We start from the raw sequence: 12334 nt of genomic DNA on the forward strand, positions 1-12334 counted from the left end.
CAGTTTGGTTCAGATAGCTGAGCAGCAGCGCTGTGTGTCCAGGTCATTGGGATGCACACCCTCGCTCTACTTCCTCCGCTCCCAATAGCCGGTAAATCCCACCAGGCTTTCGTTCCTAACCTTCACCTACACCGCCTAACATCAGTGCACCACCATCCATGCCTCCACATCTCTTTCTATATTCTTCCCATGGCTCAGAGATGGTGATTAAAACCATAAGACCTGAAAACAGGCCTCGGGCAAACAGGCTCAGCTCGGGATTACTGAGAGAGAAAGAGAGAGAAGTGAGAGCGAGAGATAAAGTGAGAGAGATACAGAAGAAGAAAGAGGTACAGAGGCTGCAGACTTTAGACAAACTAAAACAAAAGGAGAGAAAAAAAAGAAAGAAGAGAAACAAGAAACTGGGCGAGAAGAGTGAAGGAGACCAGATTACAGAATAAAGAAAAACAAGAAATAGATAGAACACCAGAGAAACAGTGCAGTGGGACTGAGTGATATTAAACCAGGCAGGTCTTTCCAACCCTGTGAATCCCATCTCCTTAGAGACGGTGGAGCCAGATGGACAGGGCAGAAGGTGTGAGTGAGAGGAGGGAGGAAGGGAGGGGAGAGAGGGAGGGAGGCAGAGGGAGTGTGGTGTTGTCCTAACCTTGAAGAAGCCAATGATGCCCACTCCATATTCCACACAGTATTTGTCCAGCAGCTCTCGGTTCCAGGCGTCCAAGTTAACGTACTTGAGAATGTTCTCATAAATCACCAGTGTGAAACGCCCTCTCTCTTTGTCTGTCAATGTGGGCATGTCTCCTTTACCGGGAGAGATCTCAGTCCGGTACCTGAACCGGCCAGACTCCAAGATGGCCACGATCTCCTGACCCAGTTGAGAATACTGACTTTCCACAAACACCAGAACCACAGGATCTGTCCTGGCACCTCCGGGATCCACCCCGGGGCCCCCTGAGACGCCCCGCAAAGGTAGCAGCCGGGACGGAGTGACCCTTGGGTCATCGGAGTCGGCGGATGCTCCCTCGGCCCCGGACACGCCCCCTCCCGAAGGCTCCAGCTCCCGCTTGACGCCATAGAGGAAGTAGGCTGAGATGAAGACGCTGACAGTGCAGAAGAGGAAGAGGAGGAGGAGGGAGGTCTGCAGGGGGAGGAGACGGACCAGCCGACGGAGGCGTGTCACGCATCCCAGCATCGTCTCGCGCCACACCGCTCCGCCCCACCAGCCCAGCAACACGGGGACAGTCTCTCTCGGTGTGGGTAGAAAACAGCAGGCAGAGATTATTCACGACAAGGTCAGTCTTGTTATGGAGCTAAACACAAACGGCGTTAAAGTAGCAGCTGCAGCAGCTACTGGAGAAAGAAATGAGACGGTCTCACGTTGGCTCTCCCTCATATTGCAGTGCCGCTTATGTCACCATGGCAGAGAAATAGGGGGCCTTGGACCGCTGGTACACACTTATGCCTCAGAGGGAGGGCTGGCAGGCCAAGTCACTGGTGGAGAAAGATGATGGAAGACTCCATCACCTGTCCATCATGTTAACCCGCCAACCATGTCCCGCGTAGATTTCTCTCCGCTCGTTTGATTGGAGAACGATCTCTTGAGAAAAGCAATGTCGCACAGGTCATCTCAGCAGCACCATTCCCTCGGGATCGAATCTCCTCACCTAGAAAAACAGCAAGACAGAAGAAAATGATGTCAAAATCTGAAAGCGCAGCAGCCGCTCCTATAGAACAAACGACATATTGCATTCTTTTGTTGTGTGGGTTTAGCTGTGTGTGGGAGACGTGTGTATACTGTCAGTGCCAACACTCCAAAAGTTCACTCCAAAGTAGTCCTTGCATTCACCTACACAAAGTAAGAGCTGCCAATTTCCCCCTACACACACGCTCCTAACCCCTGTGTGCGCAAACATAAACGCACACACACACACACACACACACAAAAACCACTCGCTCACGCAGCCTCCACACAATCAATAGGCAGAATGTGAGTGACAACAAAGCCTCGAGGCGAGCCAATTCCAGATTCAGTCCAGTAGGACTGTGCGACTGCATACAAGTGAAGCCATCACCCGCGGGGACACTCGCCTTCTATTTCCCTCAAATCCTCAACAGTATCGAGACCGAAATGGAGTGCGGCAGAAGGGAGAAAAGCAAGCTGATAGAAGGGAAACGATCCAAGAGCAGAGGAGTGGAAGACAGTGACAGACAGACCTGGCAACAGTGGTTCCTTTACTCTGGGAGAAAACCCCCTCATCACACTCAATATACATCCCCATACCCTCCGCAGACCTATCATAATATACCAGCCCTTTAGTCAGTCTCCATCAAGTGGAGTGAGAAAAGTACAAGATGCAGCATGAGAACAGTGTGAGCTAGTCACTTACAAATACATCATTTCTCCATTTAGGGGCCTGGTGGAGAACCGAGATGGAGCATCATTACCTTTGCAAGGAAATGCTCTGACCATTAAGCTGGAGAGCTATCGAGATGCACACACACACACGTAAGCCTTTATAAAACCCTAGATACCACATTAGATTGAGTCACAACCCTCTCAACCCAAAGACATTAAACAGTGACCACCAAACCCATCAAGACTCATCAGACACAAATTAGACATAAAATGGATTTGATAATGCCATCAAAGGGTTTATTAGCAACACTATAAACCAAGGTTTAATTAAAGGTGAGTAACATTAAAAATACAAGAGAGGCCATACTATGCTCAGTGCTGGGAATCTTATGGGCTGCAATCATCCATCTGATCGCATTCTAATCAATATGTTATTGATTTTTCACAGCCTTATTGGAGATAAACTTCACATCATTGCATACATTAGTTCTAACAGAACTCCCTGCAGGTAACGCTTTGATTATTGAAGTTATCGTTCATGTAAACACGGTATTGCATGGGAAAAAAAATCCAGCCCATATAGTGTCCCTTTAATGTAATCAAGGTCAGCGTTCTGGCAAGTAGCGCTGCCCCCTCGAGCCTCCCAGCTAAGCTTAACAGGACGCCTTAAATCTCCCTGCGAGTGCGGTGGATAAAATCACACTTCTTTTTCTCTGAGTCGTGTCCAAGTTTCCTCTTTGCAGGGAGGCAGAGTCTAATGTAAAGAGAGGCCGTGAAAAAACTGTGGGCGTTCAGAGAATGTATCGCAGCCGAGCAGACAAAAACCAACAGCCCTGGTCGCTTGAAGATCCCCCTGGTACCTTGTTTGTTCGTTTCTGAGGGAGCCAGGGTTCGTGTCATGGCATATCAAAGTATGATTAGCCACAGGAAGTGACTGCTGCTGCAAGCAGTCAAGCAGAAGAGGAGACAGGGCAGACAACTTTTAACACGACACCGAGGCCTAACTAACTTTCATTGATGAGGTCTTTCATCACCAAATGCTAGTTGTAAGGGTTGGGCATGAATTTGTATTATATATATATATACATATATATATATATATATATATCGAAGCAGAATCTGAGGATGAAATGCATAATTGTGTCATCTGTTGGTATTTTAATTGAGTAATTAATCAATTTATAGGGATGCGCGATAATATCAGCACATCATCGGCTGAAATTGGCTTTAAAATCAAACATCAGAAACGCGCTTTTTCTTATTTTGCACAATGAATATATATTACATGAATTGAAAAGCATTGTTTTTTATGTCTTTATCTGCTGGTACACCATCACAATAAGAGTATGCATGGATAATATAACATTAATTCCACTACAGGAGAGACCTGATGATCACTAAAATTAGGTAGGGATGAAGGTGGATATATCAATATCGGTATTGGTTATCGGCCAAATAGTTGTAATATATCGGCATATCAGATACAGCAAAACTTATTAAAACCAAAAGGTGCACTGTAGATTTTTCTTATAATGAAAGTTTGTTTAAATTCAGTATTTCAGTATAGTATAGGAATCTGGCAACAATTTTTGCAGATAGGTGCAGTATAATGTCTTAAATTATTTGTTGTGTACATAAATGACATATATAATGTATAAAGAATATTAAATATTGTCTTATTTGCAGATGACACCAGTATTTCCTGTTCAGGGGAAAACATCCAGCAGCTTTTTGGAGGTGGTCAAAACAGAAATGCGTCAATTCAAAATGTGGTTTGACAAAAAGAAATTTCATGAAATTTGAAACAAAACTTAACTCATGTTTGGAAATCTTAAACACACCATTACAAGTTATGATTGATGATGTTATCATAGAAAGAGTACATGAATACACATTTCTGGGTGTGATGTTGGACCACAAAATCTGCTGGAACCTTCATATAAAATATGCGCGAGCAAAGTTGGCAAGGAGCGCTCCAGTTCTGGGAAAAACAAGAAACGTTATAGATCATAAAGCATTGTACACTCTGTATTGTTCACATGATTTACTATATTTGAAGTACTGTGTGGAGGTATGGGGCAGCACCTACAAAGCACCCTACAATCATTATGAATACTACAAAAAGAGAGCCATAAGGACAGAACACAATGGTGGATATTGGGAAACATTAACAGCCTGTTTTTAAAGTCCATTGAAATTAAGGGATCTGGAGGAATTTAAGATTGCACAAATTATGTGCAAAGCAGGAAACAATTCACTTCCTGGCAATATAAAGAAAATGTCCTTGGACAGAGACAGGAGCTATAACTTAAGAGGAAAATTTGATTTGTGGTTCAAATCAAGAAAAGTATGTGCATATCAGTTTGTGGGGTGATCTCCACTGCCTCTGCTGGTGCACTGCTGCATTTGTTGGCGTTCCACTGCCACAGGTACATCACTGGAATGCTGTAAAACTATCACAGCATGAATGTGTATCATGTCACAGAACAGTTCCCCACTCACTAAAACATCACTCAATAGCACTAGTAAGCTCTAAACTCTGTAATGCCACAGGGGTATTGATGATAGATTTTAGCACTAGCAGCAGAATCATATCACGATGCCATATTCATTTCCTCTTTTGAAACTTTATTTTGTTCAAGTTAATAATTATGAGCAAGTAACCTTTTTTGTTTTTCACAAAAGAGCTTGTCTCATATTAGGTACAACAGTGAGCCGTGGTTTGTTACTTTGGTCATCTGCTCAACAAGCTTACATGTGATTTTGCATTTTGCATATTGTATATTGATAAAGGAGAATAATTTATTGATAATGTAAATACATACAGAACATATATAGACCCTATAAATAAACTCCAGAGAAGAGTTATCAGAACAATAAATAAAGCTTCCTATCGTGAAACCACTAACAAATTATTTATAGTCTCGCATCTTAAAATTCTTAGATACTGTATACTTGAAAACATTAGAAATACTATTTCGAGTAAAGAATAAAAGTCTTCCCACCTGTATTCAACAATTTTTTAAATTAAGAGAAAAAATATATAATTTAAGAGGGTTGAGTGTCTTTGAAATTAGTAATGTGAGAACTAATGTTAAATACAGATGTGTTTCATTTTTGGGAGTTAAATTATGGAATGGGGTTAGTGATGAGTTGAAATTGTGTAGATCTCTGTTGAGTTTCAAAAAAACATTGAAAGGTAAAATAATTAAGGATTACAATGTAAAATGACTGAATTGTGAAATGATTAAGAAGAAGAATTTAGAGTAAATTTTGTTGTTTTTTTCTTTGTATTACTGATATTCTGGGTTATCTTATGGATTGTACAGGATAGGCAAAAATAAGCCTCGGCTTCAGCCTATTCCTTTTTCGGTTGCAGAGCTTGTTAAATTTTGCTGTGAGAAAATGTGTAGTGCAAATATGTATGTAAATGTTTTTATCAGTTGATTGCACATAATTTAAGTATTGTATATTGTAACTGAAATAAACTATTCATTCATTCATTCATAATGCAATAATGATGCACTCAGCTCCACTCTTTAAGATCACTTTTTTTTTCCTTAAAGTCATTTTCTGTTAATGATTCATCAGAATGAAGACGTGCTATCTCCGTCTGCGGGGAGACAATGAGCTCGGCCATGACTCTAATGACACTGTTGACAAGGCTCGGCAGCAGATTAAATAGTGACACAACACAAACAGAGCAGAGGCACAGAAAAGCCTCACTTCTTGCCCAATTCGCAGCAGCGATGACCGCCTCCCAATGTTGACCTTCAGACTGAGATACAGAGAGCAACTACCAATGGAAGGGAAGGGGGGCGAGGGTGACAGCCTGAGAGGGGGAGTAAAGGAGCAGCTGACACAAATAGAGGGAAAGCTCAAGGCCCCGAGTGTGAAGCTAGTGTTTGAGATCAAGCCAGCTAAATAGAGAGAGTACAATACATTAGACTATAATGGAGATGAGAATATAGCACTGACGGAGAAGAATAATGGCTAATGGATCTCAAATGTCTGCATGCCCATCTCACCTAATGTGTCTCTTACTCTCTGTGCCATGTATACCTTAGAAGAAGCCAAGATACAACCGCAAACATCTCCGTCCTCCTTCCGCCAAAATAATTGATGCAAAAATGTAGAGGAGGAAGAAAAGAGAACATGAATATTTCATGTTTGGCTGATGAGAGGTGTAGCCAGTAGACACATCCGCAAGGTAAAGAGCAGCCAAAAGGTGCGCGGAGACCGGAGTGTTTCACTCTGCCAAAGAGAGTCAGTGTCTTAACTCATGCATAAAGGGAGAGGCAGATGGAGACTAATGCGTATCTGATCGTCAACCTTTTCATTCTCAAAGATGGAAAGAGCTCAGACTGAATATTGAGCTGTGTAATTGCACACGTGGACTAAAAGTCTCCCTAAATGGAGGTGGCAGACAGACCAATAAGGGGAAAAACAAAGAGCAACAAAGGGAGAGGAGAACATGAGTGGAAGGGTGACAAAAGCAGAGGAAAAGACAAGATGAGCGACTACCAAACCTTGAGAAAAAAAAAAGACTGGTGGGAGAAATGAGCGAGAAATTCAACCCTGAGGCGACTATCCATCTCTGGGCTTTGAAAACATCAATTAAAATAGTCCCCTCGTTATTTTATAGCTGCTGAAAGATGGTGACAGAATGAAGTGGAGGCGTAAACAATAGCAGGTGATGGCCGAGGGGATAAACTAATGCTTTTCCTCGGGGTGGGTGGTCACTAAAACCTGCTCCCTCTACATCATGGGAAGCAGGCCAGAACCATACTGCTAGATTAATGAGAGACGATGAGGAACAGGGGGACTGGAGCCTGGTCCTCAGCTGTAACAACTCTCTGGATAAACAACGCTAAGGTTGGCCATATGTAGCCTTGCACGTCCTGTTCACTCTTCCCCCGCCCTCCCCGACACTGCTGTTGCACTTCTTTTAAAGTGTGAATAAGACCAAGTGTCCCGGGGCTTGTGAGGAGAGTCGGTACATTAACACTGTCAACCAAAGTCAGACCGGCCGTGGGTGATCCCTTCGACAAATAAACTTGTAAAGTAGAGCTGGACCTTTGGAGCCCCTCGGGACCCAACAGTATCCCCTTCTCCCCCTGCTGCCCCCTCTCTCCCCGAATCCGTCCCCTCGCCACTGACTGACAGAAATAAACGATGACCCTCTGTGTTCAATCACCACAGGCCTTGGCAACCGCACGTTCTCCATGGAAACGCCGGAGTTGCGTTGTGCTCAGAGGCATGGAAACTGTGCAGAAGGAAATAGAGGGAGGGCAGTAATCCATAGGACACTCATCAAAAGGCTACTGTCACTTTCCTGTCTTTGTCCGTGTATTGATGTGCGTGCACCACGGTGGCTCGATCACAGCGGAGACAGACCCGAGAGACTCATTAGAAGAATCCAAATCACCTCGCAACAAAGCACGTGGGTTTTGTTTGTATTTATTCCTGAGCAAATATTACTGAGCTTTTGTGCAAACACTCCAGGTCTTAACAAAAGACAAAAACAACTTTGGCCAAACCATTTGAATTGTTCGCTGGGAGTATGGGTCAAGGTTAACAATGGGTAAGAATGAAGCCAGTGTAATCCCTAATCTGTAATCCTGTTAATCTCGACACTGCAAACAGTACCAAATGTGCTTATGCCAGCTCTGTTACTGTGTGAGATGCCTTGAAGGGATTAAGAAACGAGACACAATAGAGTGACGAGGGTGAGGATTGAATGCCGCATTGAGACGGAGGTCGAAATGCAATGCATCTTTACTCTTAGTTTTGTAAGAAAATGGTGCATGCATTACTCATCCACCGTCAACAGCTACAAGACCAGTGAGCTGGAATTCTCCACCACAAGCAGCAAGAAGGAAAGCTAAAGCAAATTTCTGTATTTGCATTCAGCCTCCTACCCTTTCTTGGGAGAGATTAAACTTCAAAAAGCGAAAATTTTCATATTTCTTTTGAAGCACATCTAAAGCAACAAACAGGCACATGAGAGGAGCAAGGGCTCGCCTTCTTAAAGAGGTTACATTTAAAAAAAAAAAAGCCACAGTCGCAGTTTTTTTTTTTCTCGTTCCTTAAGCCAGCCTTGGCATTCATCAATATAGAATCAATCAATCTGAAATTTGAATTCCATTTTATGCATCCATTGTGGCTGCTGCGATTAAAGGCTTAGGCCATGAAATAGCGTGGAACGTGGTGCCGTATTTTCACTCCAGCTCGAGCCTCCCACCCTTCAGCCAATCTGAATGCACAAGCAGGCAGCTTCATTTTAGCTGCAAACATTTACACCGACACTTCCCTCTCCCTCTGTCTCATCAATTCATTTCATGCCACTGCGTGAAGGACAGAGGACTCGGGAGGGAAATGTAGTTTTGCCTTCTAATTCTCCAGAAAGTGACTTTCAGACCATTTCCCCTACCAAACCATGCGGCTGAATTATCACATCATTTTTCAGCACCTCAATTTACTGTCCCCAAGACTGAGGCAATTTCACAGAAGAAAAATGCCTTTCCTCAATTCGCCCGTGCCCCTCCAATTACATCTCAAGGCCCTACTTGAAGACCTCGGTCCCGGTGCTGTCGTAATTGAAATGATTGCAATGTTATTCGTTGACACAGTAATGGGACAAAGAGACAGAGGCTCCTCTTCAAATCCAGACAACGGAGTGCAATCTTTTTCCTAAGAGCAATTATGAGCAGAATGGAACGACAGCTAAAGTGTGCTCAATGACAATTAGAGAGGATTGGGGCATTTCTGTACCACGGCTGTACTGTATATTCAGCACAAGAAAGACAAAGATCCCACTCTTAGATTCCCATTAGGGGAGATCATGTCACATCCCATCAACACAGATATCATCCTCCATGACGATAACCTGAGCGGGCATGGCATAATAGCATGATTACACATTCACATTATGTGGGGACGATTAGGACCGGGATGAATAAAAACACAGGGCAGGGAATGAAATATACATGGCGCTCTCAGAGTCTTTTTCATCTTAGAATAGGCTCCCAAACCTCCCGTCCTCTTTAGATCTAGGATCTCAAGCAGGAGGGATCTGAGAGTGGCAGGAAGTGTAAAATGGATTACCTCACAGTGTGAAAAGCAGTGAGGATGAGCTGTGGGAGCCATGGGAAAACTGTGGCGAGGTGGAGACCTAGCAAAGAAGAGTCATTAGGGAACGGTGGAGCAGAGATGTGAAATGGAGACTCTCCTCAACGGTATTACTCCTCTGGGTGGTGGGTTAGAGTGCCGAGAGTGGAGCCAACACCTTCATCAATAGCCTCGATCACCTCCACGCAGCACATAAAAAGCACAGCGCAAGCATATACACACACACACACACACACACCCAACTGCTGCTGATAACCACCGGCAGCTCGCTACCACAGTGTATCTATTTATAGACACTCTGTGCCCCATTTACAGGCATGGGGACACTGGATCTGTACAATAAAAAAAAAAAAAACAGCGGAGACCATGGAAGATATAATTTGTATACTGCAGACTTTTATTAGCAGTTGAGAAGGAGTCAGGGACGGCACGGAGAAAAGACACATAGAGATGCTGCAGGAAGCTGAAACTCCATTAAGACAGAGAGTCGACCCATTATCACTCACAAATGACGACAGATCCAAACAGCCAAGGTGTCACATCTAAATTAACTGCAATCTTATTCATGTTACTGAGCGGTAGACAGATTAATCAGAGAAAAGAGAAATAACTGACCCCACTTTGGAGGCTCTGCATATATGATTTCATCTTTGAGTGGCATCGCAGGCTATTAGCCAGCAGCCACGGGAGAGGAGATCCTACGGTGTGCGCAATTGAAATACATAATAATTTCCTTCATTGGTCTTTTTTGATGGTTTGACATCATACATATGGATGTCCTGCAGGCTCGAAATTACAGCAGTGGCACGTTTATGTGTGGAAATTATAGAAAGGACCTGAGGCAATGAACAACCACTTCTACAAAAAAAAAAAAAAGAAAAAGCACACTTCCGAGGAAAGGGGGGGCCCTCAGTCTATTGGATTTCTGAGAGGAGAAATAGGCTTGTAGTGCATCGGACAGCCAACGCGAGGCACAGGGAGGTGGCGGCAGAGGGAGGAAGGGGTTGGTCATTTATCATTTTTGTCAGTGCTGGTAGAAAAGGGAGGTGGGGCACGGGGGCTTTCATATAAATTGAGTGTAGGTGGAATCAATGTGGCGTTGTTGGTGAGAGGAGGGGGGGGCGAGGGAGCCGGATCAATGCTGGTGGGAGTGACTGTTTGTTCCCATTGTTTATCTACTGTCATCTCAGGACGCTGCTGAAGGACAAGGGAGCATGGCGGGCAGCACAATGTCTCCATTGGGACTCAGGATTCGTAATGGGTCTCTCCTTATACACACAATGGACATCACTCTGAGGTGAAAGTCATAGTGTTCGTGGATAAGGCACGTCTGTTTGTGTGTGTGTATAAGTGTGTGTGTGTGTGTGTGTATGTGTGAATGTGTGAGTGAGCGTGGGAGTTGGGGTGGGGCGGTGGGCTGGGTTCTGAGTGGAAGGGGCGAGTAGAGATAACAGTACTTGTCAGTGTGGTTTCATGCTGCAGGGTCTGCCGATCAAATCAACTGCCTATTCAGCGGAGAAAACCTATCCTGAGCTGCACAGAATCTCTGACTAAAGCACAACAGTTTTATTAAGACTTTTATACCTGCAGCGGAACAGCAATAACAGATCTGCTGACCTGACTTGAACCGGAGATGCTATCAAACAGCAACGCTCGTGATGACCGCAGATGAATAAAAGAAAACTATCAAACTAATAACAAAATCCCCAGGCATGTTGTAACACGGGCTGTGGCGCGCACACACACACACACACACACACACACACACACACACACACACACACACACACACACACACACACACACACTCTAACACTAACACTATAACTGTCTAATGTAGTCAATCAATCTGGGAGAGACTGAGGGGGGCACAGCCGAGCAGGGCATGTATCTCGGAGCGTAATAGGTATAAATACAATACCTGCTCATGAAATGATGATGAGCTGGATTCAAGATGCCGCCCAGTGAATTTCAGGTATTATCCCTCCCAGGGGAGCCCTGCCTCTCTCCTCCTCCTCCTCCTCTTTCCCTTTTTCTCTCCCCCTTTTTCACACCTCCCTCTTCCATCTTCCCTTCTTTCATGTCCAGATAAGAAACGGCCCGCACTGATCTGACTGTGATTCGCACAGCAGAAATGCGTTCCCATGGGAATATCACTGTGCGGAAGAATAGCTGACACAAGAGATGAGATTCTGTTGTGCTGCCCATATTTTTGCCTGCGAGATCAAACGGATAGGATTTTTCCTCCTGCATGAAAACGTGCTCGTAATCATCAGCTTGCTTTCAAAGCACAATCAAGAACAACAGATAAACGGGCAGCGGTGGAAATTTGTCTGGAGGGCTGTATACAGTACGTTTTTACATAAACAAACAGTGCACACTTGACACGTGCCCCCATCGCGGTAATTTCAGGCATTAAATGTGGGAAAACTCAGACTGCGGAGAAATACCCAGCCTCATGATTGGTTTATCGCAATAACAATAATTACACTCCAAATTGTAGCCCCGTTCATGAATCCTATTACAAATCCTGTGTGTTTTTTGAAACTGAGGCTCAGCTCCAGCTTTTCTCTTCTCGCTCTCCCTCATACTTGCTGCCTCAGTCGCGGTTTTTAAAAACACAACCACAGTCGAGCTCCACTACACTCTCCAGTTATCCAACGTGGCAGTACTCACCCCCCTTAAACCATTTCTTCTCTGTTGTATGACACTAATTAAACTAAAAACAAAAAGTTTTCAGAAAGTCTACAAATTGATCAACAAATCTAAGATGGCTCAACACCACGACAAGCTTAATGAAGGGAGGGCAATTGGTACGTATTAACTCTAAATGTGGTATGTTGATAG

General features: G+C 44.1%; 1 protein-coding gene across 2 annotated transcripts in view; it reads right to left on the reverse strand.

Annotated features, from left to right (window-relative positions):
* ndst1a (N-deacetylase/N-sulfotransferase (heparan glucosaminyl) 1a) overlaps nt 1–12334 on the reverse strand; it is a 51601-nt gene that overhangs the window by 16731 nt on the left and 22536 nt on the right. For both annotated transcript variants that reach the window (XM_050041944.1, XM_050041945.1), the window contains exon 2: nt 647–1664. In XM_050041944.1, the coding sequence (XP_049897901.1) occupies nt 647–1192 (546 nt within the window). In that variant the 5' untranslated portion in view covers nt 1193–1664. The remainder of the gene's footprint in view (nt 1–646; nt 1665–12334) is intronic.

Source organism: Epinephelus moara, chromosome 4 (assembly GCF_006386435.1).
Source record: "Epinephelus moara isolate mb chromosome 4, YSFRI_EMoa_1.0, whole genome shotgun sequence".
In the NCBI taxonomy this organism is placed as follows: Eukaryota; Metazoa; Chordata; class Actinopteri; order Perciformes; family Serranidae; genus Epinephelus; species Epinephelus moara.